This window comes from Chaetodon auriga, chromosome 12, assembly GCF_051107435.1.
Source record: "Chaetodon auriga isolate fChaAug3 chromosome 12, fChaAug3.hap1, whole genome shotgun sequence".
Taxonomy (NCBI): Eukaryota; Metazoa; Chordata; class Actinopteri; order Chaetodontiformes; family Chaetodontidae; genus Chaetodon; species Chaetodon auriga.
In genome coordinates this window covers 26515435-26540000 of record NC_135085.1, presented here as the reverse complement: position 1 = coordinate 26540000, position 24566 = coordinate 26515435, and the positions used below count along the sequence as shown (strand labels likewise).

Here is a 24566-nt window from a genome sequence, read left to right as displayed (position 1 = left end):
TACGAGTCAGTTTTGATCAGGAACGTGGTCTTTTGTGTCACTATCCAATCATTTTCAGTGGTTTCTAAACAAAAGTCCCTGTTAGACACTGAAGAATTTGAGTTGATAAAAAGATGAAACACAACATTAGGTGATAATGTAAATATATTCATGGATTTATCAGCTAGAAGCGAACGGTCAATTTTGACCGGGAAGACAAAGGTAGTTAACAGAAAATGAAGACAACAGGAGGGTTAAACTCCTTCACCGCAGACATTATGTGAGTCTGGACAGACTGCAACCTGATTGGTCAACAGAGTCAATCAACCTCGAGGTTGATTGACTCTGTTAGTGTCACACTACCAACACTTAGACCAGTCCAGCATCCAGTTCAGGATGAGACTGGTGGAGACAGGTGCTGCGAGGCATCCAGTGCACACATGGAGTTGTCTTTTCTTGGACTTCCTGGATGTCCCCGGCTGCATTTGAACCAAAGTACAAGAATGAATCAAGTTCAGCCCAACTTCAGAAGCATCAGTTCAGTCCAGATTCTAGCTGCCTTCCACACGAACCTCTTGCTAACTGTGAATCCACATGATCCTCTGCTGGAGCCCTAATTTGAGCATCCAATCAGAACAGCTGCTCCTGAACAGTGTGGCGTTCAGGTTCTGGTCGTGTCTGAGACTGAGAGACGCTGTTGTTGTTGTCTTCAGAGGAGCAGGAGGCTCTGAGGAAGGAGACCCGCCTCCTGCTTGGTCTGTGTTTGGACTCACGGGCTCGATACCGAGCCTCAACGCTGCACCTGAACGAGGCTCGACAGGACTATGAGAGTGCCCTGAACATCTGCCGCCAGGAACAGGGAGACACACACCCACAGGTAGGACAGCAGGCAGGTACTGGGAACACTGGAAACACTGACACTGCTGTAAGATCTGACAGGATCAGGTGTCTTCTCTCAGGATCTAAAATGATGTCATTATCATGTCTCCTGTCAGACTCTGGTCCTGATGAGCGACCTGGCCACCCTCTTGGATCTTCAGGGCCTCCATGATGATGCCCTGGTGCTGATCCAACAGGCCGTGGATCTGAGCCGCTCTACTGGACACCCAGACCAGCATGTGCTGCTGGGAAACTTGGCCGGTATCCTGCTGCACAAAGGTCAGGAGAGGTCAAAGGTCACAGAGTCTGACAAACAGTACTCGGTTGAGTTTACTTTAGTGACCTTTGCTCTGGTGTTGGTGTAGAGGTGCTTCTGATCTGGTCTGATGTTCTGTCTGTGGTCTATCAGGCCAGCTGGAGGACTCGGTGCGGCTCTACCAGGAAGCTCTGAGTCTAGCTCAGCGGGCCGGAGACCAGGAGGCTGTGAACAAGATCCGGGAGGGACTGAAGGAGGTGAAGAACAAGAGGGACCAGGACAGGAAGGAGGAAGAGGAGGGTGCACGGAAGTGATGGCCTGGTGGTCTGGACAGTCAGCATGGTGGTTTCTGTTGTCTCCCTTTGAGGCCTGATGATGATGTGAGTCCATCAGTCCAAACTGTGTCTGCAGAACTACTGGATGGATGTCCAGGATCCTGGTGACCCCTGAGACCTTCTCCAGCACCTCCACCAGGACAGCCGTTCCTCTGGTGGTCTTGTCCTCTGGATCATGTTCACACTCTCAGAGGATGAACCTTTTGATTCAAACTGGTTTGTGTGTCAGAGTTCTGGATCGTAACTCGATTCATAGTTTGATGTGTCTGTTGTTTGTGTGTAAAAACGTTTCCTGCCATCAGAAACTGAAGCTGCTGCTCAATCTGAAATAAATCAACGTTAAACCGACTTGAGCTGTTCTTCTTGTTGGCAGGAAGTGATCATTCATGGCCACTAGAGGGCGAACCGCTCTACAGTAGGACATGTTTTCACCTTCCACAGGTGTTCTGACCAACATGAGAAATTCAGATGATGAAGAAGATAAAACTTCAAACAGCTGAGAGAACGAAAGCCAATTAATCGACATCATTAAAAACGTTTGTGTTCAATCACCTCGTCAATGAACTGACTTAACACTGCAGCTCTTATCGACCCCCCCAAACCAAAACCTGGTTCTAACCTGGAGTCTGAACCACGTCTGAACCCTCAAACAGGCTGAACTGAGTCTCACACTTTATTTCTCAGTATGAATGTACTCCCAGTAGAAAAACATGAAAAGTGGAATTTAAATATTTCTCAGTTTATCTTAATTACACCTTATCACATAAGAATATACAGTACTAATACTGTGTGTAGTACTCCCATATATTCTTACATGTACAATAGTACATAAACACAGACGTTGATGTTTGAGCGTCTTCACACAAACACTCAGTGAATTAACTCAAGTGGTTTCGTGTGTTTTCCTTTGGACTGCAGGTGAGTGTGTGTGTGGAGATAAGAGGTTTCTGCGGGTTCCCACCGAGCGTGACGCACGTGAACTTCCTGTTGTGTTTTATGAACATGTCAGAATAAAAGCAGAGTGATGACAGTAAACAAGCAGCAGACACCACAAACAGGAATCTATTTGCTGCTGAGCGAACAGGATTAACAACACAAAGAGCATCCTGGGAAACAGGGAGCAGGAGAGGAGGTGGAGGAGGAGAGGAGGGGGTGGAGGAGGTGGTGTAGGAGAGCAGGAGGACAAGGAGGTGTCACTGCTTGTTGCTCAGGGTCAGGGTAACCGTTGATCAAGCGGACATGTTCCAGGTGCTGCAGTGTCCTGCTGCTCCTGAACGCCCCTCCACCTTCAGTACGTCAGGCTGACTTCAGATCTGTGGTTAGAGCCTGGTGTCCGTGAAACTGCCCGATAGACTTCAGGTGCTGGAATGAATCAGTCTGCAGAACTTCCTGTCAGACAGGAAGCAGGTGGTAAACACAGGTAACATGACCTGTGGGGGTTCAGGTTTGTGTTCTCTCACCTCTGCTGGTCTCAGGACTGCGCACCGCATCCTGGACCTGTGCAGGTTTTCAAAATGCATCATCACGAAAGCTGGAAGACCTGAACCTGGACTCTGCTGGACTGATCAGATGCAAACGGTCCACTGTGAATACGGCTCAGACAAAAGAAATGAGGACAGGTGGTCCCACCTGGACTGACCATCAGTCACCAGTAGTGGAGAGGGCCGACGCCCCCGTGTGCCGCAGCGTTAACCAGGACCACCGGAGGCGCCACTTCCTGTGACCGACGGGGCGACGCCACATGTGTACGGAGCTGCTGTGGAGGCCGCCTTCACCTCCTCAGCTCCCGTGAGGTGACACAACACCTGACAGGTGGAGAGAGCATACCCCCCCATCTGTGTCCTCCACGCTGACCCCCCCTCATCCGACGGGCACACTGACACACACACACACACACACATACTGACACACACACAGTGACAGATAATTACATGTAAACACAGCAACACACACTCAGTTGAAGGTATGCAGATAATTGTTGTTGTGCTAACGAGTTAATTCATCACACACACACACACACACACACACACACACACACACAGGGGATGCAGTATAAAAGCAGCTGCAGTGTGTTTCTGCTGGACAGCGACGATTCGACACACCGACCAGGTATGAACGCACACCTGCAGGTCAGAGGTCAGAGTTGCTGCACAGCTCACCTGTCTCCTCACCTGTGCTCCGCTGATCGTGTTTTCACTGGTCTCACTGGTTGATTTCTTGATTTTGACTGGATCAGAAGCAGCAGGTTGAATCGATAGTTTGGAATGTTTCCTGTCAGCTGACTGTCACCAGCTCTGCTCTGATTGGTCCAGGCTGAGAATGGACAGGCTCAGAACCACCTGAGTGATGACTGTGTGTGTGTGTGTGTGTGCGTGGACAGCCAGAGGGTGGGACTAACCTTGATGGACAGCTGGGTTGCCGTGGCGACCTTCAGCCGGTCAGGTCTCTATAGAGAGACTTGGACCTTTCCTCCGTTCTGCCTGCTCTCTCTGTTTCCTCTGCTTCTCTCCTCTTTTCATCCCTTCTTTCTTTCCATTTCCTCTCCCCCTCCCTCCCTCCTCCTCCCCCTCCCTCCCTCCTCCTCCCCCTCCCTGTTCTCTCTCTCTGCTCTCTTTCTCTCTGTTGGTTTCAGTCTTTGCATTATAATTTCTCTCTTTCAGAGCTGTGAGGACGCTGAGGTAGGCTCCAACTCTCTTCCTGTTTCACACACGCACACACACACACACACACACACACACACACACACACACACACACACACACACACAGTGACATTAGGAGCAGGACTCAGATCAGTTGTTTCTCTGACACCATGTTCACACTGAGCTCATGAATCTCAAGCTGCGTCTTTTTCTTGAGTCTCTCAGCAGAACAAGTTTGATTTTTAAGACACAGACAGAGCTGTTGTCATTATGTGGCTTGAGTTTTTGTACTGTACTGAAGTACTACTTCAGTACAATTTTGAGTTACTTCTTCTTGACTTCAGTATTTCCATTTTATGCTAATTTAAACTTGTTCATTTGTAGACTCAGATTATTAATATACAACAGATATACATGTATATATATATACACACACACATGTATATACTTTATATAGTATATAGAATACTTTTGTACTTTTACTTAAAGTTTTGAATGCAAGACTACAGTATTTCTTCACTGTGGTATTGCCACGACTTGTGTAGGAGTAGTCAGTCAGTCAAAGTAGTCAGAGTACTTCTTCCAGCCTCAGTGCAGCTGTCAGCTGTTTCAGCTGATCTCAGATCTGATCTGTTTGCTGGTTTCTGACCTCAAACTGATGAAGAGCAGAAGGTGGAGCTGTTCTCTGTTCGGGTGTTTCAGTGTGGACATGTTTCTGTCCTGTGGTGCCCAAACACATCAACAGTGTTTCTCAGGTTTCGCTTTATTATTATTATTATTATTATTATTATTATTATTATTATTATTATTATTATTATTATTATTATTATTATTATTACTCTGTCTGTCTCTCTGTCTGCCTCAGTGTTACAGACACCTGATGTGCTGACTCACCTCTGTCTCTGATGTGCTGACTCACTGTCCTCTGGATGTCCTCAGCCTGATCAGTTTTACATTATTGAAGCTGACACTGTGACCTTTGACCTTTCTGAATTCTGAATCTGAAGTCTGTCAGTCATTCACTCGTTCATTAATCCCTCCATCACAGACCAGAGAGCAGAGAGACAGCAGAAACTTCACAGTACAGACACGGCAATGGAGCTAAAGCTAAACTTTCACGACTTGTGTCATGCATTGGTAACATTGACCAATCGGAGTGCAGGATCAGGTGAAACTGGCCAATGGGGACACAGAGTCTGGTGAAGTTGACCAATAGCAGCAGAGGGACAGGTGACGTTTCAGCTGTAAACATTGAGGAGAGAAAGAGGAGTGATGTTCAGCCTGTAACCATGTGATCAAAGGTGTTCAACCACATGAACCTCACTGTTGGTGTGACATCACTGTACGCACCCACGCACACACACACGCACACACACTCTTCTCAGGTACTGACAGAGTCCATCATCTTTGCTCGCTGACGGTGAATGCTTCCAGCAGCGTTCATGACACTCTGATGACCTCCAGCGTTTCGTCCTCCAGGTTCACCTCCTGAACTCACGTACTGAACGTCAGACTGACCCGTTTCCCCTGAAGGAGCCATGAGCCATGATCAGAGCTCTCTGCATCCTGGTGACGCCTTGAGTCTGTCTGCAGTGAGTCTCAACGGATGTGTCATTGTCATACGGGGGGCATTCAGGAACTGAAATGAGTGTGTGGTGTTCGGAGTTGTTGCAAACTGTGATATATTGTTATTGTTTTTAATAGTTAATTCTGCTAATCCATAATTTTGTTGAATGATTCCTACTGAAATATAATTTTCAATAGTTTATCACAGTGTCCTGCACAGATTGATAATCAAACCTCAGTAATTCAGTAACTCAGAAATGTAACGTAGAGTATCTGCTGTTACAAAACCATTAAAAACTGCACGAACATACATCATCACTGAAAGTCACTACATCAGTCAGACCACGTCTGGAGCTGGTCTGGTTCACTTTGTGATCAGATCTCAGCAGGTGTAAACAAATCAGGACCGACACTTTTACTGCCGGTGAAGAGATTCTGTGTGCTCCTCAGTGGTACTTTGACACTGCATCACTCCTCCTGTCCTCCTTTCCTCCAGTCTCTGTCTCCTCCTCCGCGTTGCCATAGTGATGATGAAGAGGAAGACCTGAACAAGGCCTTTGATGTGCAGGGTTTTCAGCAGATCCTTTGTCCTGCAGTTTGCAACCCACCAGAGAAACACAGAGTCTACGATGAGCAGGACTTTGAAGGTGGGACACCAAAACCTGATTTCAGGCATCGTTAACATAATTTAAGAAGCCTTTGATCAAGGTCAAGCATCTTTAGGATGTTGTAAAGGTTCTAGAGAGGTATTAGAAGAGAGAACCAGCAGGTCTTGAGAACATCTCAGGAGGAGCCTCAAAGTTTCACAAAGTCTTACACCGAGTTCCTTCGTCTTTTGGAGTTTTTAAAGGTTCTGCAAGTGGTTCAAGTGTTTCGGGAGGTTCTAGGGGGGTTTTCTACAGTTTCCTGTGAGTTGCTCTTGGGGCCAGTACTTCTTGAGAAAGACTCAAGAGGAACCTTGAAGAGGTTTCAGGTCCTTTGAAGGAAAGTGAGTCTTTGATGGAGGTTCTGGCAGGGTTCAAGGTATACTTGAAGTGGTGCTACCATTTTTAGTAACTTTTAGGGGCTGCTGAGAACAATGCCTGAGCTTTCTTTTTGGGGATGTCAAGGGGTTCATTACTTTAATATTGCTGAAGTGAAGTTATATGTAGACTAGGGCTGCTCGCTAGCAGTCGACTAAACTGACGTGAAGAGTTTTAGTCTAAGTGTTCATTGTTTGATTTGTTGCAGGTAATTCTCTTGCAACTTACTTTGGTCCTTGGGAAAAAGTAGATCCTGGCGATTCAAGCTGAAATCCAAGAATCACTGAGGAGGTTCATGTTGTTTTGGAGGAACTTACATGGATTCTCAAGGAGTCTCCTATTTGTATGATAACGCTCTGGTGGTGCCCGGGGTTTTGTTGGGGTCAGAGGGTCTTTCCAAGAGGTCAAAGTAGAATAGATCATGGGGTCTTTGACAATGTACTAGGGGTGCTTAGAGAACTGTTTCTGTTTTATTGTCATTACTTTCATGATATAATTGTTGAATTCCACTTTTATTCCAGTATTTAATTTTTATTTCCTAATGCAGATCATCGGCACTTTTCTCTCCATGTCCATCATCCTTTGTCTAAACCACCTGCTGACGGCAGGAGGAAGAGGATCAATGAGGGGAGGAAAGAGGATAGGAGAGGCTCTGCCTATAACACTGCAGCCACTATTGAGGAAGACCAGGAGGAAGAGGAGAGTGGAGGAGAGTCCTACAGTCAGAACGATGAAGAGGAAGGACAAAGGATCACACCCTCCAGGTTGGTACATAGTCTGCCACATAAAACAGGGACATCACCCTCAGGTTCTGAAGAGTCCTTGTGGAGCTCAGTGAAGGCCGTCACCATCTTGGCAGCATCTGACTGCACCAAACTCCTGGCTAATCCAAACATGAACAAAGAGGTGGAGTGTGGGAGGAGCTGAGGCGGCCAAATGAAGGCTGGTTGCTGAAGCCTAGCAGCTCGCTGTCACTCAAAGTTGCCACTACCATAATTACGCGTAACGTTAAGCCTTAATATAATTAAAATTGGTGAGTTGTACAAAAATTCATCCTCACACCGTCGTCATGTACGGGACAATTAGCTACAGGGATCTAAACCATGTTTGTACCAGGCTGGAAACATGTTTATTTCTGCTGTAAAGTTGGCCGTTATAATTTAGGGGTGTATGGGGATTGACTTGCTTTTGGAGGCAACCTCAAATGTCCATTTGAGGAACAGCAGTTTTTGGCACTTCCAATTTGGCTTCATTTTTCGGCCCTGGAGGTTGCTCTTTGGTATGTAACACAAACCCTGCCTGGAAATTTAAATCTCAGATTTGTGTCCTCTACAAAAATGTACTTTTCTTCGTCTTAGTTCATTTAACATGTTACTCCTCCTTTCCACAGTGACCCACCGACAATGTCGACCAATCACAATGGCCTCTCACCTGGCTGCATCACAGGGAGCGTTGCCACAGAGGAGGCTGACGAGGATGAAGCGCTGATGTCTGTCAACCTGGAAGACATCAAGAGTGAGTAAACCTGCTTCCACTTCTGAATCTGTATCCAGAGCCACTAAACATGTCATTTTGGTATGTGCCGCACTTGATGGTGACTTGTGCTATAGTCTTGGGGTTGGCATCCATGTCCATTGTAGGCCTTCTTGTAGACAATCCAGGTGGGGCTCAGGTTGGTCTGCCTCGTCCTAGAGTCTTGGGTGGCTGCTCTATCAACCAGTAGCTGCTGCTTTGACCTTGCTTTGTTTCCGATGCCCTTCTGAGCTTATCTCATGTGTTGACTGTGGTTATTGGCCGGTAGTTTGAAGGTGTTATACCCTTGAGGGGATCCTTCATGATCAGGCCATTTGTTTGCCATTTGTTAGCCATTCTGGGTGGGTGCTTGTTTTTAGCATCTTACTCATTTGTGCTACTAAGTGATTGGTTTCTTCAGCCAGTCCTGGTGCTGTCCAGCTCTTCATGCCTTAGACCCTGTTGTTGACCTTTATAATGTTGACTGGTTCTTGTTCTGGGAGTTTGTTGTGATCTGCTCTTAGGGCCACCAGCCACTTGGTATTGGTGCTGTGTGATGCCTCTTTATCCCATATGCCCTTCCAGCATAGCTCAGTTTCAGCTCAGGGTGGGTCTGTCCTTTTGCTGTCATTCCCTTGCAGATGAGAGTCCACCCTGGATCGATCTTTAGACAACAGGCCATTTATTCTCTTGGCCACTCCTTCTCTGGTGTATCTCTTCAACCGAGCAGCCAGAGCTTTGAGTCTTTTTGTTTGGTAGTTTCTAAAGCCTTACTGATACACATCTTGTTATACTTTATGTCCATCCAGGACCTGTCTCTCACGACACCCCTCTGCACCTCTGTTAGCTGACTAGCGTCTCTCTGGCTTTCTTGATCCTGCCCTCCAGCTGTCTTCTCCATGGGGGGAACTCTCTGCATGTTGCATTCTTGATCTTAAACCCAGGTGGCTCCAGGTCTACTGGAGTGGCATCTATGAGTTCATGGTGGTGGTGTTAATAGTGAGTAGAGCTGTGTTGACTTCTGCGACACACACACACACACACACACACACACACACACACACACACACACTCCTATATTTTGGATTTAATTTCACATGTAACATCGTATTCATCACATATACTTGAAAACCTAATATACGGACATTGATTTGACATTGAACTGTTTCAGTTTATACTTTGGTTTATAAGCAAATTCTTGCTAAACTAATCAATTCCCATCAGCCACAGCTACTTTGTGTTTACTACTGACTAATGTTAAATTAAAAAGGTTCTAAAGTAAGATGGTGAATATGGTAAACATATCTGGTGAACATCAGCATGTTAGCACGTTATCACTGAGAGCATGTTGGCATGTTGATGTTAGCTTTTATCTCAACGCCCCACTGTGTCTCAGCACTGCCTCACAGAGCTTCTAGTCTCTGACTGGAGACTCTTTGTCTGGTTACCTTCATGAAGAAGATGGAGAAACTACTGATTTATGGAGTTGTAACTCTTTAGAGGAGCCATCACAGTGTACCGGAGTCTCTCCCAGCATGCACCGGGGTACTGATGACAAACTGAAGGAAATTTTTCCAACATGAAAGGGCTTTCTGTCACTTGTTGATCTTCATCATGTGACCTGAAGCGGCTGCTGACCTGAACACAATGTCGTCATCCTACACGCTGAGCCCACAGCCTCTATCCATTGTTACTGTGTGTGCTTCTGGTTCTGGTGGTGGAGGACTCTGTTGGTCTCGCACATGAAGTCGGTCGCTGCTCTGGTTGTGCTGTTTCAACTGTTTATTGTTTTACAGGCTGAAGACTGATCTCAGTGAGTACTCACCTGGTTCTACTCTCATTCAACCAACTGTGTTTGTTTAATATGCAATATAAATTGATGGAAACACACCTGAGCTACAAACACTTTTTAAAGAGTTTGAACAGTATCAAAGATGTATGTATGTTTCTGTTTGGGAGCCTGTTTGTCATTAATGCACTGGAAACTGGAAGATGCAGAGATGACAGTATAACACCCCCTGAAAAAAGCTGCTACGGGGGTCAACAAGAGAAATGCGACCAGCGAAACAGCATAAGCTGCATCATCTCCTCTGTGGTACAGACTGAAGCTGTACAGCCTCCTCAAACCACCTGACACACAGGTGTTATAAAGTCACGAACAGGTGAACTCAGACACAGAAGATGTTGCTGATTGATGAGTCCGTAACTGGTGTGAATGAGTGAGCGTATGTGTGAGGACGTCTTCTGTCCATCAGTAGTTTCCTTCACTTACACTCACTGAGTGCACAAAGACGTTTGAAGAACCTGCACCTTGAGCAGTTTATTCACTAATGGGGTCGTTATTAAACCCCCGGAAGAAGAGTGGAGGTCATCTGTGTAACTGAGCTACACAACACAATTTATACAAAAGACTTTTCAGGAAACTTCATTTAACACAAGCAGAGTCATTAGTAATGATTAACACACAATTTACTAAATAAATCAAATACAAAATTTGACAAACTCATTCAGTTCATGTTTGAACTGAAAGAAACAATAATCAGTTCCTCTTAATAACAAACTGGATTCTCATAATATTCAATTCACATTGACAGAAATACAAGTGTCCAGTTCTTACACCTCATCATGCTATGATTCACTTTGTTCACTAAACTTCATTCACCACCAATCATTTTCCACCAGATCACCTTTATGGCAGGTAGACTGTGTCAATCATCTGACACTCACTGCTGGAATGTGATTGGCTGTTTGTCGATTTTTTTCCTGGAAAACGAGAAATGATGAGAAAATGTGTCACAGAGAAAATCTAATTTTTACAGAAACCTGAGTCTCTGCTCACCTGCACACAAAGTTTGAACACACCTGCGTGTGTGTGTGTGTGTGTGCGCGCACGTGTGTCTTTGAGCTGATTGGACAATTCAGAGTTCATGTCTCGTCTTACTGATTCTTCCCTGAAATTCAGTCGAGCCTGAAACACAGTTAACCTGCAGAAAATTCCCATGAGACCACAGAGAGTGTGTTTCTGTGTGTGTGTGTGTGTGTGTGTGTGTGTGTGTGTGTGTGTGTGTGTGTTTCTGCATATGTTTCTGTGTGTGTGTGTGTGTGTGTGTGTGTGTGTGTGTGTGTGCCATGTATTACTCATGTTGTGGGGACATAAATCTGTTTACACAGTCACATTGCAGGGACTCGCCGGTCCCCATAATGTCAATCATTAAATTTTAGGATGAAGACTGAGGTTAAGGTTAAGGTTAGGGTCAGGTTAGGTTTTGGTTATGGTTAAGGTACCTCTCCAGGAAATTAATGTAAGTCTATGCAATGTCCCCAAAAGTGATGGAAACACGATTGTGTGTGTGTGTGTGTGTGTGTGTGTGTGTGTGTGTGTGTGTGTGTGTGTGTGTGTGTGTGTGTTTTCACCTTGGGCAGGTAAGGAAGAAGGGAGAAAACAGGACAGAGTAAAGGAAGAAAGGATGTGCTCTTGGTGAGGACCAGGTTTTGGATAGTGTGTAAACCGGTATGGTGGTCTGACTTTGGCACTGACAATAACGCTGTGAGTTCCAGCAGCACCAGAGCGTCTTCCTGGACCTGGAAAGAGGTATATCAACTATCGATGAAGGAAGAGAAGGACGGGAACTCTTTGATTCTCTCCTGCTGGTAACAGCTTTGCGTGCAGCCAGTAACACCACCAAAGTCCTGACAGCCCTGATGGAAGATCCCAGGTCGAAGTTTTGAGTAAAACCCACAACCAGTGTCTTCTTGACACCTTGTGCTCCAAACCACTGAACTCTTGCTCAGGTGAATTCTCCCTGTGCCTTTCCACTGGAGCCTCTTCATCTTGGAAATCGCATGCGTCTTTTATGTGTCTGTTAAGCCAGGTGACCCAAATTCTGCCCAGTCTAACTGTGTCAGCCATCAACGTGTGGATGAGCAAGAACTTCCTGAAGCTAAATGAAGATCTGAGATCTTCCTTGTTGGCCAAAAAATAAGAGGGATCCAGTTCTTGGTAAACTGGGACATCTCTCCTCGCGGCAAAGGTTAGACCTTTACTGAGCCAGCAAGATGCAGAAAAACTGCTGTGATGCTGGATGTACTGGCCAGCCAAAAGCAGATCATTCCAGATGCTGCTGCCTGGTTTTAAACAAACACCACAATGAGGGATCATAGAGCTCTTGCTTTATACAACCCACATTGGCTCCCTGTATCTTTTAGAAGTGGTTTAAAGTCTTTCTCTTTGTTCTTAAGGCATTAAATGGCCTCATTCCTTTTATATTTATCTATATGTTATGATCCTCCATCAACCCTAAGATCCTCCAGAACTGCTCTTTTGACTGTTCCCGAAGTCGCCCAGAAACCTTTGGGGAAACTACTTGAGGCCAAATTTCCCCTAAAATGTGGAACACCCGGCGTTTGAATCATAGACTTGTTGACTCAGTGGACAGTTTTAAACATATTGTGATGCAACTTGAGATTTATGAGCTGGTGACATCAGGAGCAAGGACTCCCTAATGACTGACCTGATACAGGTGTGACTGATTGGCAGGAGAGGGAGACAAGCAGTAAAAAGGCTGGCAGATGCAGCTTGGGGAGGTTGGGAGCAACACGCATGGTGGCACAGCACTCTGTTAGGAGGGGGGGCTGTCGTTCGCAGTTGTTTAGAGCTGCCGGCGATGAAGACAGGTAGTAAGGGGAGTAGATCGTGTGTATGCTAGGAGGGGAGGCTGGGCGCCTCCTGTAGCCAGACCAGGGGTCATTTTAGAGAGTGCAGTGCCGCCACCGCTCCCGGTGTGACGTCGCTGCTGCCTGGTGTGACGCCAGCATTGCCGCCAGTCGGTTCCTGTCCTTGCCGTCCAGCGAAGCCGTTTCCCCGTTGAGTTGGACGGCGACACGAGCTCAGACCCCGGGGGAGGGTCTCGCCGAGTAGGCGAGCTAAGTACATTTTATGAACACTATAAATCTCTTGTATGTGCATCTGTGGTACCTAACCTTTTTAATAGTGTGAAGTGGGAGAGCTGCTGTGGGGGGATGACGGGTCTACGGGTGGGATGCTGTATGGTCCTCATTTAAGGTGCCTCCAGCCGATGGTGTTAGCGTGCCCGGGTGGTGTTGCCTTATGCTGAAAGGGTAGCCGTGTGTGCAGTGGTCCTTCAACTTAGCGTGCCGTGTTCGCAGGTATGCCTTGAAGCTAGTGAGACTAGCCTTGTGTGTAGTGGCTTCCTCAACTTGCATGCTGTGAGTAAATAGCGTGCCTTAAGGGTGTGTGTGTGCGGTGCAACCTTAAGGGTGTCTAGCGTATTCCCCACGTGACCTTCGTTTTACCTGGCTGCAGCTCCCCACTCATTTTATGAAATATTAAGTCGTGTTAATAAAGATTGTTTTTCTTGTACACCGCCCTTGTTTCTGCGTGTTTGTTCAAGGACTCCGACATTCATTTGGCAAACAGTGCTAAAGACCCACATTTATTACAATATGTTTTCAATGTAGCCTGTAGCTAGCAGCTGTCGGTTTTACTCTTTCTAAAGAAACTGTGTTAAAGTTCATTCATTCACTCATTTAACCTTTGACCTCTGTGCTCTGGTCCCCCTCAGGTCACCGATTGGATGACGTTCCGGCGGTTCGACGTCACCTGGTGAGGCGGAGTTCCAGAGGGCCGATCGTCCACCTCACGAAGGATCAGATCAGTGGTCACACACAGTCACACCTCCATCACCTCCAACACCTCCACCCGGACCGCACACCTCATGAGGTGAGAGGACGAGGCCAGTAAACATAAATTGACACTTCAAGTAACTTCAGCTCACAGCTCAAACTGCTGTCGCTGACACTTCTGCCTCAGTTCTGCTCCAATGCTTCAACTTTGGCTCATATTTCAGTTGCTTTCATTGTTGCAGCTTCTGTATTCTCTCACTCTTCTTATGACATTTGAACTGCTTTATATTGACTAAAAGAGGACCGGCTGTGGCTCAGGAGGTAGACCAGTCTGTTATCAGAAGGTTGTGGGTTTTACAGACTTCATTAAACCAGCCTTATTGTTTACTTTATGTTTTCAGTTCTAATTACTCATTGGTCCATTGACTGAAAACAACAGATTTCAATGGAAGTTTTTTTAAATGAAGAAAATGAGCCAAATGACTTTCCTCCTGCTGGATGGACGTGTTGTGGACACATCTCTTTACTGGACTCAAGATGAAAACGAATGGTCTGTCTGAAACAGCTGGCAGAGAAGAGAGGATTTAGGTTTTGACAGAGCTCAGTGGAACAGGTTCATCAGCTGCTGGTTCAGGTCTGGTGTGAACAGGAGCAGATGGTCTGATGTGATTCTTTGCTGGAAGACGACAACAAAACAATAAGATTGTACAAAATGAGGCTGACAAGAGGGACGAAAGATGAGCCGGGAGTCTGAGCAGGTTAATCCAGGTGGTATTGTGAACGGGTGACAAACTGAACTCTGAGAGTAATGAGAGAGAGAGGAAGAGTCAGGTAGAGTCAGACAGGTAGAGGGGGGTAAACTCAGAGACCAGTCTCTCTCTCGCTTCAGTCTGTTTTGGTCTTCAGGATGGTCGGTTTGGACCTGAGGAGTCGACAAAGCAAGGTACAGGCTGAGTTGTGCTGGTTTAGTCTGGAATGGTTCACATTTGCCTGCTTCGTTTTGCTTAACTTTCCGTGTTTAGCCTTGTTTGTCCTGGTTGAACCAAATGTCTTTGTTTTTTCCTGATTTATGACAGCAGGGTCCACTTACTCACACATCTCATGGCCTTGATCAGCAGAGGTTTTCTCACTTGTCATCCATCCGTCCCCTGATGAAGGCCATGAGATGTGACTGAAAGCTCAGGAAAAACCAAATAAGTGGATCCTGTGATCCTATACTTGGCCTCTACTAAAGTAGAACCAAATTGCAGGGTTTACGACTCAAACCTGTAAACTTGTTTAGCCGGATTTGATCTGGTTTGGCCTTTTTAGTTGGATGTAGACAAATTCAACCCCGAAGATGTGGGCAGTCCTGAAAGTAGTTTCCAACAATTTCCCAAATTGTGATCAACAAAGTAAAGTCTAAGTGTAAGTCTACGTCTAAAAAAAATACTTGTATTAGTCTTGTTGTTGTTGGTGCTTATATCTATTCACACAGTCACACTATGGGGACAGAACCCATTACCTTTTACAGTTGCCAGTTGGTTTTTGGCAGACACCGTTAAGGTAAAGGTTGAGGCTGTGGTTAGACATGTAATGGTTGAGGTAAAGATTGGAGTAAGTGTAAGAGTACAGTTAACAAACATCCGTGTGCAGTCACTTTGTGGGGGCTTCAGTCTGTTCGCCCACTGACATTAAAGGGACAGACGTCCCATTGGATGATGAGGAGTCCCCACAAAGCCAACTACTGCATTTGATGGTGGAGACTGCTGCAGCGTCCACGCCGTTAGGGTATAAACGTAGTACCCAGACGATGTAATGTCCTCAAAAGTGACAAAGACACGTTTTTCTGTGGGTCCAGGTGTTTGTGGAGCTGAACGAGCTGGTGATTGACAGAAACCAGGAGCTTCAGTGGAGGGAGACGGCTCGATGGATCAAGTTTGAGGAGGAGGTGGAGGAGGAGACGGAGCGCTGGGGGAGACCTCACATCCCTTCCCTGTCCTTTCGCTCCTTGCTGGAGCTCCGAAAAACTATCTCCCACGGTGAGGAGGAGAAGCAGGAGCAGGAGGAGGCTGTCCTGTCCTGGCTGTGGTAAAACCCTTAAAATCTAGATCGCTTTGTGATGCCGTCGCTGTGCCTTCATGTTTTCAGGGGCGGTGCTCCTGGATCTGAAGCAGAAGACTCTTCCAGGGATCGCCCAGCAGGTGGTGGAACAGATGGTGATCTCAGATCAGATCAAAGCCGAAGACCGAGCCAACGTCCTCAGAGCTCTGCTGCTCAGACACAGGTTCATGTCCAATCTGCATCTGTCTGTCTGTCCATCTGTCTGTCTGTCCATCTGTCTGTCTGTCCATTCATCTTTTACTCTCTGCTGTTCAGGAAACGTGGAATCAGTGAGTGTGTGTGTGTGTGTGTGTGTGTGTGTGTGTGTGTGTGTGTGTGTGTGTATGTATTTGTGTGTGTTTCTTTCATCAGTCACCCCAGTGATGAGAAAGATCACAGCTTGTTCAGCAAGAATATCTCAGCTGCCAGCATGGCCACCCTGATTGACAGACACAATGGCCAATCAGAGCCCTCAATCAATCTGACGAATCACAGAGAAGCTGATGGAGAGAAGACCAAGGTGAAAGAAACAGTTAGAAGCTATTTAAAATGCATCAGTCTAGTTTCTGTCGGTTGTCACCTGTTGAAGATGAAAAGTTTGACTTTAGTGATTGAAAGCAGGCGTGATGACATCTGTCATGTGACCATAGAGGCAGCTGATCACATGACAGTTTCTGTTCAAAGACTGATATCGTCAAACATTGTGTGTGCATCCCTCCCAAACTGTATTTTTAATGCATTACCTTCAAGTTTTAAGGAGTAACTGACCAATTAACACGTCATCCCTTAATTTCTGCCCTAAAAGAGCGTTAAATTTTCAAATAAGGTGCAAATCCAGTTCATGAAAGTGTCCATTAAGTACCAAATCTGGTAAACCTGTTAAATACCTGCTGTTCCTCTGCTGTCAGTGGTGGCGAACGTGTTGTGACACAGGCTTCATTTCCTGTGAAAGAACTCAAGCTCAGTATGTTGCTGTCACCTTGTTAGGAATTACTGACTTTATTTATCACGTAATCAATCTGATGTGTGTGCATGTGTTTTCAGAAGGAAGCCCCGCCCCTCTGTCACTCCAGATCCAAACATGAAGTGAAGCTGATGGAGAAAATCCCAGAGCGAGCAGAGGCCACTGTTGTCCTCGTGGGTACGCATCACACACGCTTCATCAGTTTTCTTTTGGTGGCGATCTGTTGAGCAGCAGGTTCGGTGGGTTTAGTGCATCCCTCTGCTGTGTCTGCAGGCAGTGTGGGTTTCCTGGATCAGCCCTCCATGGCGTTCGTGCGACTGCAGGAAGCGGTCCTGCTGGAGTCCGTCCTGGAGGTTCCTGTCCCTGTGAGGTTCCTCTTCCTCCTGCTGGGCCCGCCTACCGCCAACATTGACTACCATCAGATTGGACGCTCCATCTCCACACTCATGTCAGACAAGGTGAGTCCCAGCAGGGTTAAGACTGTCTGCCACTGTTTTGAATATGACCACCAGATGACGCCAAGTAGTGAATCAGTATCCTGCAGCCACTTTACTGGCTTGAACCCATGGAAAATATTTTATCATGACTTCTGCCTCTGTGTGCTCTTTCAGCACTTCCACGAGGCAGCATACCAGGCTGACGACCGCCAGGACCTGCTGACTGCCATCAACCGTTTTTTGGACTGTAGCGTCGTCCTGCCTCCCTCGGAGGTCGGCGGTGATGAGCTCCTCCACTCGGTCGCTCGCTTTCAACGAGAAATGCTCCGAAAGAGGGAGGAGGAGCAGAGTGGCAAAGTGCAGGAGAAACAGAGCAGCATTCAGCAGGATGAAGGTCGGTTATCATGAGACAACACTTTCAAATTTGTACTCTTCTTCACTTTTGTCAATGACGTTTTGTTAGATTTTGTATATTGTGGGGCATTTTAGCCTTTATCAGATAAGACACCAGAGAGCAACACATCTGTTTTTCTTGAAGGTAAATCCCTGAGGATTCTTGAAAATCCCAAAAAGTAGTTTATTAAAACCTCCTGCTGTCCTGATTTTATTTCCCGCACCATCAAAAACAATCTCCTCGAACTGTCTGGATCAAAAATGTTCTGTCTGCTGCACCATAGAAAATATTCTTAACAACTTTTCGAAGTCGCAGCTGTATTTTTTTAATCCAAACAAAGATCATCTTTTTATTATGAAGTTCTATTTGTCTTTATTAAAGGTGCTTTCAGTTTTGTAATGTTGTCACATTAATATGTTTATATGTTTTGCATTTCCTGAAACAACCAATGAGAAATGTTATTTCTGGCTAAAGGCAGCTCGTGCTGCAACTTGAAAAAGAGCTTGGTGGTCTTGGTCCAGGGTATTGACTAACTGCTGGAGTTGTGGTGTGGAATGTGGTGGTCTTCGTCAGTTTCTTATGAGGCAGTCAAGGATGAATTCAGCCCCAGGATCCTGAGGATCTAGTTTAGCAAGTTGCGGCTCCATAGCCTTGGTGTAACAGTGCGATGTTGCTGCACGATGTTATGAACAGAGCATTGTTCATTTGGTAAGAATTCTATGTGGCTTTTACTTTGAAAGATACAGGTTAGCACTTCTTTAACTGTCCCTGATATCTTGTCAGTGTGTTATAATTGTGCACGTTGGAATGGGTGGCGGATGTGTTCGTCAGGGAGCACAGTAATTCTCCATTGTCAATGCTACGTCCTTCCTGCAGTTTCAGTGCTTGTCAATATGTCATCCAACATCCTAATCACAGTCTCAAGTCTCTGTGTGTTGATGAATTAGTATCATTATGTCCTCTACAGACATGCTGACCGGTGAAGTTAATCATAGTTTTGAAGGGTATCGCCAAGTCATGTTTCACAAGCAAGCAAGCTTTTCCTTCATGCCATTCTCTGCATTTAATATGCAACAAACTTCAGGGCTTTACTTCAGGGTCAAAGTAGAATATGGGCTTAAAGACAGCCTTAGTTTGAAGCGGCCATCTTGCTGAATCTTGCACATGTTCGTAGAACTTCCCGTCCTCTTTGCAAGGTAAAAAGAATGTTTATTTCATATTATTTCAGATGTGATCTGGGAGCAGCGTGTACTGTACCATCCTTATGTTGACATTTTCAGGTCATGTGCAATGATGTGATGGTCAACGACCAAACAGTAAAAGAGCTCAGTTTTTTGTGTTCCAGGTTCCCTCGTTCCCTCCAAACCTGGTGATGAGCCCCTGAGGCGTTCAGGCCGTCTTTTTGGAGGTCTGATCAAAGATGTGACTCGACGCTACCCTCAGTACCTCAGCGACCTTCGAGATGCTCTGAACCCTCAGTGCATGGCTGCCATCATATTCATCTACTTTGCTGCACTGTCGCCTGCCATCACCTTCGGCGGACTTCTGGGTGAGTTTGGACTTCAGAGACACTGTGACACAGACTAAACTACCTGATGACGTTTGGTTGAATAATTTTCAAATGTTCATGCAAGATAATTGAAGCAAAGGCTGCCTAGATTCTCAAATAATTCCTACACAAAGTTTAGTTTCCAGAGATATTGAACTGTGAAGGTTCCATGGCTATGTTCCTTTTCCTGTGGTGCAGGTGAGAAAACAGAGGGTCTGATTGGTGTGTCGGAGCTGATAGTTGCCACGGCGATGCAGGGCATAGTGTTCAGTGTGCTGGGCGCTCAGCCTCTGCTGGTGATTGGCTTCTCTGGACCACTGCTGGTGTTCGAAGAGGCCTTCTACACTGTGAGCTCACCTGACAGAAATTCTACACACCTGTATCAAAATACTATATGTGAAACTCAGCAGCATCATGTCTGTCTAGAAACAGAGTTTCTGTTAGTCCACAGAAGAACACTGTGCCTGAAGCTGAGATGGAGATAATCATTCATACTCTTATTTTATCTGTCTGTACCACCGTAACTCCCTCTTCACTTGTCATCTCAAAGCAGCTCTGGATGGATCACTTGCAAGTGGTTCACAGTGTCACTGCAAAGGACAGTATCTTGCTAGCCAACTTGTTAATTGTCCGCTGAAACCCACCTGATGTGTGTTTGGAGCTGTGATGGCTGAGTGGTTAAGGTGTTGGATTTGAAATCCAATGGGGGGTTTTCCCCACGGTTCAAATCCTGCTCCCAAATTTTCCCTATCGGGGATTAATACAGTGTTATCTTATCTTTATGTGTAGTTTTGTAAAGACAACGGGATCGAGTATCTCACCGGCCGGGTGTGGATCGGCTTCTGGCTGGTGCTCATCGTTCTCCTCACCGTGGCCTTTGAGGGAAGCATTCTGGTTCGCTTCGTCTCCCGTTTCACTCAGGAGATCTTCTCCTTCCTCATCTCCCTCATTTTCATCTACGAGACCTTTGCCAAACTGGTCAAGGTGAGATCACAGGTGGTCAACAAGCAAGACCTGGGTAGTCTTAAGATGATTTATGGATTGATTCATGCAGAGATTGTTTTGAGAAACGTAATTTTATCTTAAGCATCTGTGCTGTTTTTGTACACAACAAGCTGATGGAGTGTTTTTTCTGAAGTCCTGTCTCAAAGGATATTAAAGGAGGAAACTTGTGAGTCTTTCTTTTGAGGTTCTTCCATCGTTTCTATTGTACTACTACTGTAGTACATAATGAAAAAGCCACCCAGCCAGAAGCAGTGCCTTTTGGTACCCAATGACCAACGCAGAGCCACATTATGTTTTTTCCTTTTTGTGTTGGTCCTTTCCAGATCTTTCAGGAGCATCCTCTCCAAAACTGTTACCATGGAAACAAGACAGTATCACCAACTCTATGCAACTATACCGTAGCTGCCGGGAGTCCTGGGAAGGTTGTTGGAGAACCAAATACAGCCCTGCTGTCGTTTGTGCTCATGGCAGGAACGTATTTCATCGCTTTCTACCTGCGCAAGTTCAAGAACAGTTCCTTCTTCCCCGGCAGGGTCAGTACATACAAGTACAGGTACAGGCACATACAAGTGTGGGTATCTACAGGTACAGGTACAAGTAGAGCAGATACAGAAGAAGACACAGGTACATACACAAAATGTATGTACTGTACACATGAGTATAGGGACATTTGGAGGTCGGGTGCCTGAGAAAGTTGAATAAAGTTTTATTATTCTTTTCTTTCAGATACTGTACAGTTCAGTCAAACATGCAATTTAAGTACAGACCTACAGGTACATACAAGTACACAGGTATAAGTGCACCGGTGACCTTTTATTTGTCTTGCAGCGACAAGACATTTCAGGTCTCAATGTAAGGTCTCACCTTCAGGGATGTATTCCTCACTGGTGTCTACGATTTCAAACCAAATCACCAGTCAGTAAACTGCTCTTCTGTATGTCTCAGCTCCGTAGGATCATTGGAGACTTTGGGGTCCCCATTGCTATCCTCATCATGGTGCTGGTGGACTACAGCGTGGAGGACACCTACACTCAGGTCAGACCAGACCAGATTTTAACACCCATAAAGTGAAGTGTGTTGAGACAAAACACTGTGAGGAATCACACATTTAAATTCCCCTCTTCCTATTGGCTGACAGAAATTGAACGTTCCCAGTGGATTTTCGGTGTCCACTCCAGAGAAACGTGGTTGGCTGATTTCACCTCTGGGCTCTGACGGCCAGTTTCCTGTTTGGATGATGGCCGCCAGCATCCTGCCAGCTATCCTTGTCTTTATCCTTATCTTCATGGAGTCCCAGATCACAGCGTACAACACTTTCTTTTTGTCTTTGTATTTGTTTTATGTTTTTTGTTTCGTTCCTTTTTGGGTGGACTGACCAAAAGTGTTAATATAGTTTTTCTGCTTTTGTCTGCCAGGTTGATTGTCAGTAAGAAGGAGAGGATGCTGGTGAAGGGAACTGGTTTTCACCTAGACCTCCTCATCATCGTTGTAGTGGGTGGAATCTCAGCGCTGTTTGGTTTACCCTGGTTGTCAGCTGCCACGGTTCGCTCCGTCACCCACACCAATGCCCTCACTGTCATGAGCAAAGCTGTCGCCCCTGGAGACAAGCCCCGCATCCAGGAAGTCAAGGAGCAGAGGGTGACGGGCTTCCTGGTGGCTGTTTTAGTTGGTATGAGTATCACTGTAGAGTAATACCACAACCTTTAGTTATCACTATCTTTGTGAAGATTCTCAGTCATCCAGGTCACGGCTAACCAAGGAGGGCTGAATCAAGGGCAACTGGACCTGGTTGTAGACACTTGAAAACTTTGCCTCTCGTCCACGTGCTTTCTTCAGTTCTAGCTGGCCGACAGGGAGTTGCAGGTATTTAACCTCTGTGAGGTGGTTCTTGTAGTCGCAGAAACCATTTGGGTTTGGTTGGCCAGGTGACCTATCAATGAAAGGGATAATGACCTCACAAAGGTTAAATACCTGGGACTCCCCACCAGTCAATTAGAACTGAAGAAGCCTCTTAGATGAGAGGTGAACAGTTTTCAAGTTTCTGCAGCCAAGTCCATTGGCCCATGATTCAACCATTCCTGGATACTTTTACTATCTGTGTTTCTTGTTCTTATCTGGATCCTGCCTCCCTTCTCAGGTCTGTCCATTGTGATTGGGGAGGTTCTGCGTCAGATCCCTCTGGCAGTGCTGTTTGGGATCTTCCTCTACATGGGTGTGATGTCGCTGAATGGGATCCAGCTCACCGAGCGACTCATCCTGCTGCTGATGCCACCAAAGTACCATCCCGACCAGAACTACGTCCGCAAGGTCAGCCCTGCTTCCTGACCTGAAACAAATACATAAATCACTACCAGGGGTGTTGACTTCTAGAAACAGATCAGCAAGTCGACTTTGACTTCAGCACCAATGACTCAAGACTTCACTTGAGCTTAAACCTTTTGACTTGATGATCTTCCCAAGCAGAAATATTCTAAATCACATTGCAAAAACGATTTGTATGACTTGACCTGGACTTGTTGGTCTTTACTTGAAGCCTGGGACTTAGCTGTCTTACTTTACTTTTGAAGGGAACGTCAAGTCCAAGTCAGTTGTGCAGACAGTATTCTACAAAGAGGTCCATCACGCACACAGATACACAGAGTAACCATCGACCTCCCTGTGTCCGTCTCACCTTTCTCTCTATCTCTGCTCTCTCACAGGTGCGGACGTTAAGGATGCACCTGTTCACTCTTGTCCAGCTGACCTGTCTGTCTCTCCTGTGGGTCGTCATGGCAACGGCAGCAGCTCTGGCGTTCCCCTTCATGCTGCTGCTGACCATCCCAGTGAGGATGCTGCTGTTGCCCCGCCTCTTCACCTGGAGAGAGCTGCAGAGTGTGAGTCACACCTTGTTTACAGTGTAAATCCGACATCACCATTAGCACACTGCTAACACCGCTAACAAAGCCCACTCTTACCTGCTAACACTTACCTGCTAACGGGCAGTGAGCTGGGTGGTTACAGAAAACTTTCATAATCAACACTACTCCTGTAGCTAGCCTATGCTAACTACATGTTAGCTATCCTATGCGATAAAAAATCTAACAGCAGCTGGAGCAACAGCAGGTATTTACATATTTTCAGGTTTTAAAATTCACATTATAGTAGCTAAAATTCTTTGGTGGGAAAACCTGAATCATCTCTGGTCTATTGATGGCACACTGTTACCATGACAACAATCCTTTGACCTCTGGTCCTGCAGCTGGATGCTGATGATGCAGAGCCTCACCTGGAGGAGAAGGAGGGGCAGGACGAGTACTCCCAGCTGCAGATGCCCGTGTGACCTGGCAGCAGCCTCCTGATTGGTCAATGTACCATCTGTATTAGCGTATCTGATGTGTATCCTGTATCCGGAGGGCGGGGCGGTGGACTGCACATGCTTCTGAAATCAAGTTTTTATAAATCTGATTTTGTATCTTCTGTTCTTTGATGAAGCTGCTGAACACCTGAACCTGAATCTGAAGTTTCCTGTTACTTTCTGACACGTTTCAAAGATCACACCAACTGACAAATGTGTTTTCTGTGTTGGTACTTTGTGTTTCTAACTGCATGTTTCTCTCTCATTAAATGCAAATTACATCTCTAGGATTTAGCTTTTTGCTTATTCATTTGCACAGAGTCATTCTGTTTTTCATTCTCACACTTGTGTGGTGTTAAGTTTCTCCTGAAATAATGACAGCCTGGATTACAGCAGAACCATACTGAAGAGCACTGCATTCACAGATTAAACCATTTTCAGTCATTTTTCTCAGTCTGTTCATTTATTTGACAGGAACAACACAGATAGAACTCAGATTTAAATAAAATGTTACCGATGCAGCGTACAGTATGTAGGACGTCTAGCCACAGCTGATTTGACGTCCATATCCCTGGTTCGGTGTTTAAGGGATAAAATAATAAAATACAAATAGAATAAAAGACACAAACGTAGTCAACCATTACAAACAGTAACTGAAATTGGACAGGGTTAGTGTTATCCTGTAATTAAGACATGAACTAATTATACTTTCCACAACTTTGTAGCAGCGATGATCAGCGCCTCGCTAACACCAACATTCCAGTAACATTCTGGGAAAGTTCCTCACAGCTTTCCATCTGCTTGTGTGTGTGTGTGTGTGTGTGTGTGTGTGTGATGTACAGTACAGCATTCTAGACATGTTTTATTTCCTCATTGAATTTGTAAAGTCTGTTTTTCAGGAGAAAACTCATCAGTGAGACTTGATTTGGAGGCAGAAGAGTCACTTCTTATGAAGGTCTTTGTTATTT

At 45.8% G+C, this 24566-nt stretch overlaps 2 protein-coding genes across 8 annotated transcripts in view; both read left to right on the top strand.

Moving 5' to 3' along the window:
- ttc19 (tetratricopeptide repeat domain 19) overlaps positions 1-1797 on the top strand; it is a 5808-nt gene extending 4011 nt beyond the window's left edge. For 4 of the 5 annotated variants that reach the window (XM_076744345.1, XM_076744343.1, XM_076744344.1 and 1 more), the window contains exons 9-11: positions 693-856; positions 975-1137; positions 1268-1797. In XM_076744345.1, the coding sequence (XP_076600460.1) occupies positions 693-856; positions 975-1137; positions 1268-1428 (488 nt within the window). In that variant the 3' untranslated portion in view covers positions 1429-1797. The remainder of the gene's footprint in view (positions 1-692; positions 857-974; positions 1138-1267) is intronic. The other variant, XM_076744346.1, reaches the window with a different exon arrangement.
- Positions 1798-3540: 1743 nt separating this feature from the next.
- On the top strand, positions 3541-23909 carry slc4a2a (solute carrier family 4 member 2a). 3 transcript variants are annotated; one of them, XM_076744338.1, is made up of 22 exons: positions 3541-3558; positions 5570-5682; positions 6153-6303; positions 7226-7442; positions 8069-8193; positions 13773-13930; positions 15674-15854; positions 15964-16099; positions 16288-16435; positions 16960-17056; positions 17153-17337; positions 17491-17710; positions 19056-19259; positions 19458-19606; positions 20049-20243; positions 20588-20797; positions 21210-21299; positions 21403-21569; positions 21680-21933; positions 22402-22571; positions 22964-23137; positions 23503-23909. In XM_076744338.1, exons 2-22 carry the CDS (start codon positions 5629-5631, stop codon positions 23581-23583), a joined length of 3366 nt encoding a protein of 1121 aa, XP_076600453.1. In that variant the 5' UTR covers positions 3541-3558; positions 5570-5628; the 3' UTR covers positions 23584-23909. The 3 variants fall into 3 exon arrangements, with proteins under 3 accessions (XP_076600453.1, XP_076600455.1, XP_076600454.1); XM_076744339.1 differs by lacking the exon at positions 3541-3558 and having other exon boundaries at positions 5501-5682; XM_076744340.1 differs by lacking the exons at positions 21680-21933; positions 22402-22571; positions 22964-23137; positions 23503-23909 and having other exon boundaries at positions 21403-21667.
- The last annotated feature ends 657 nt before the right edge of the window (positions 23910-24566 follow it).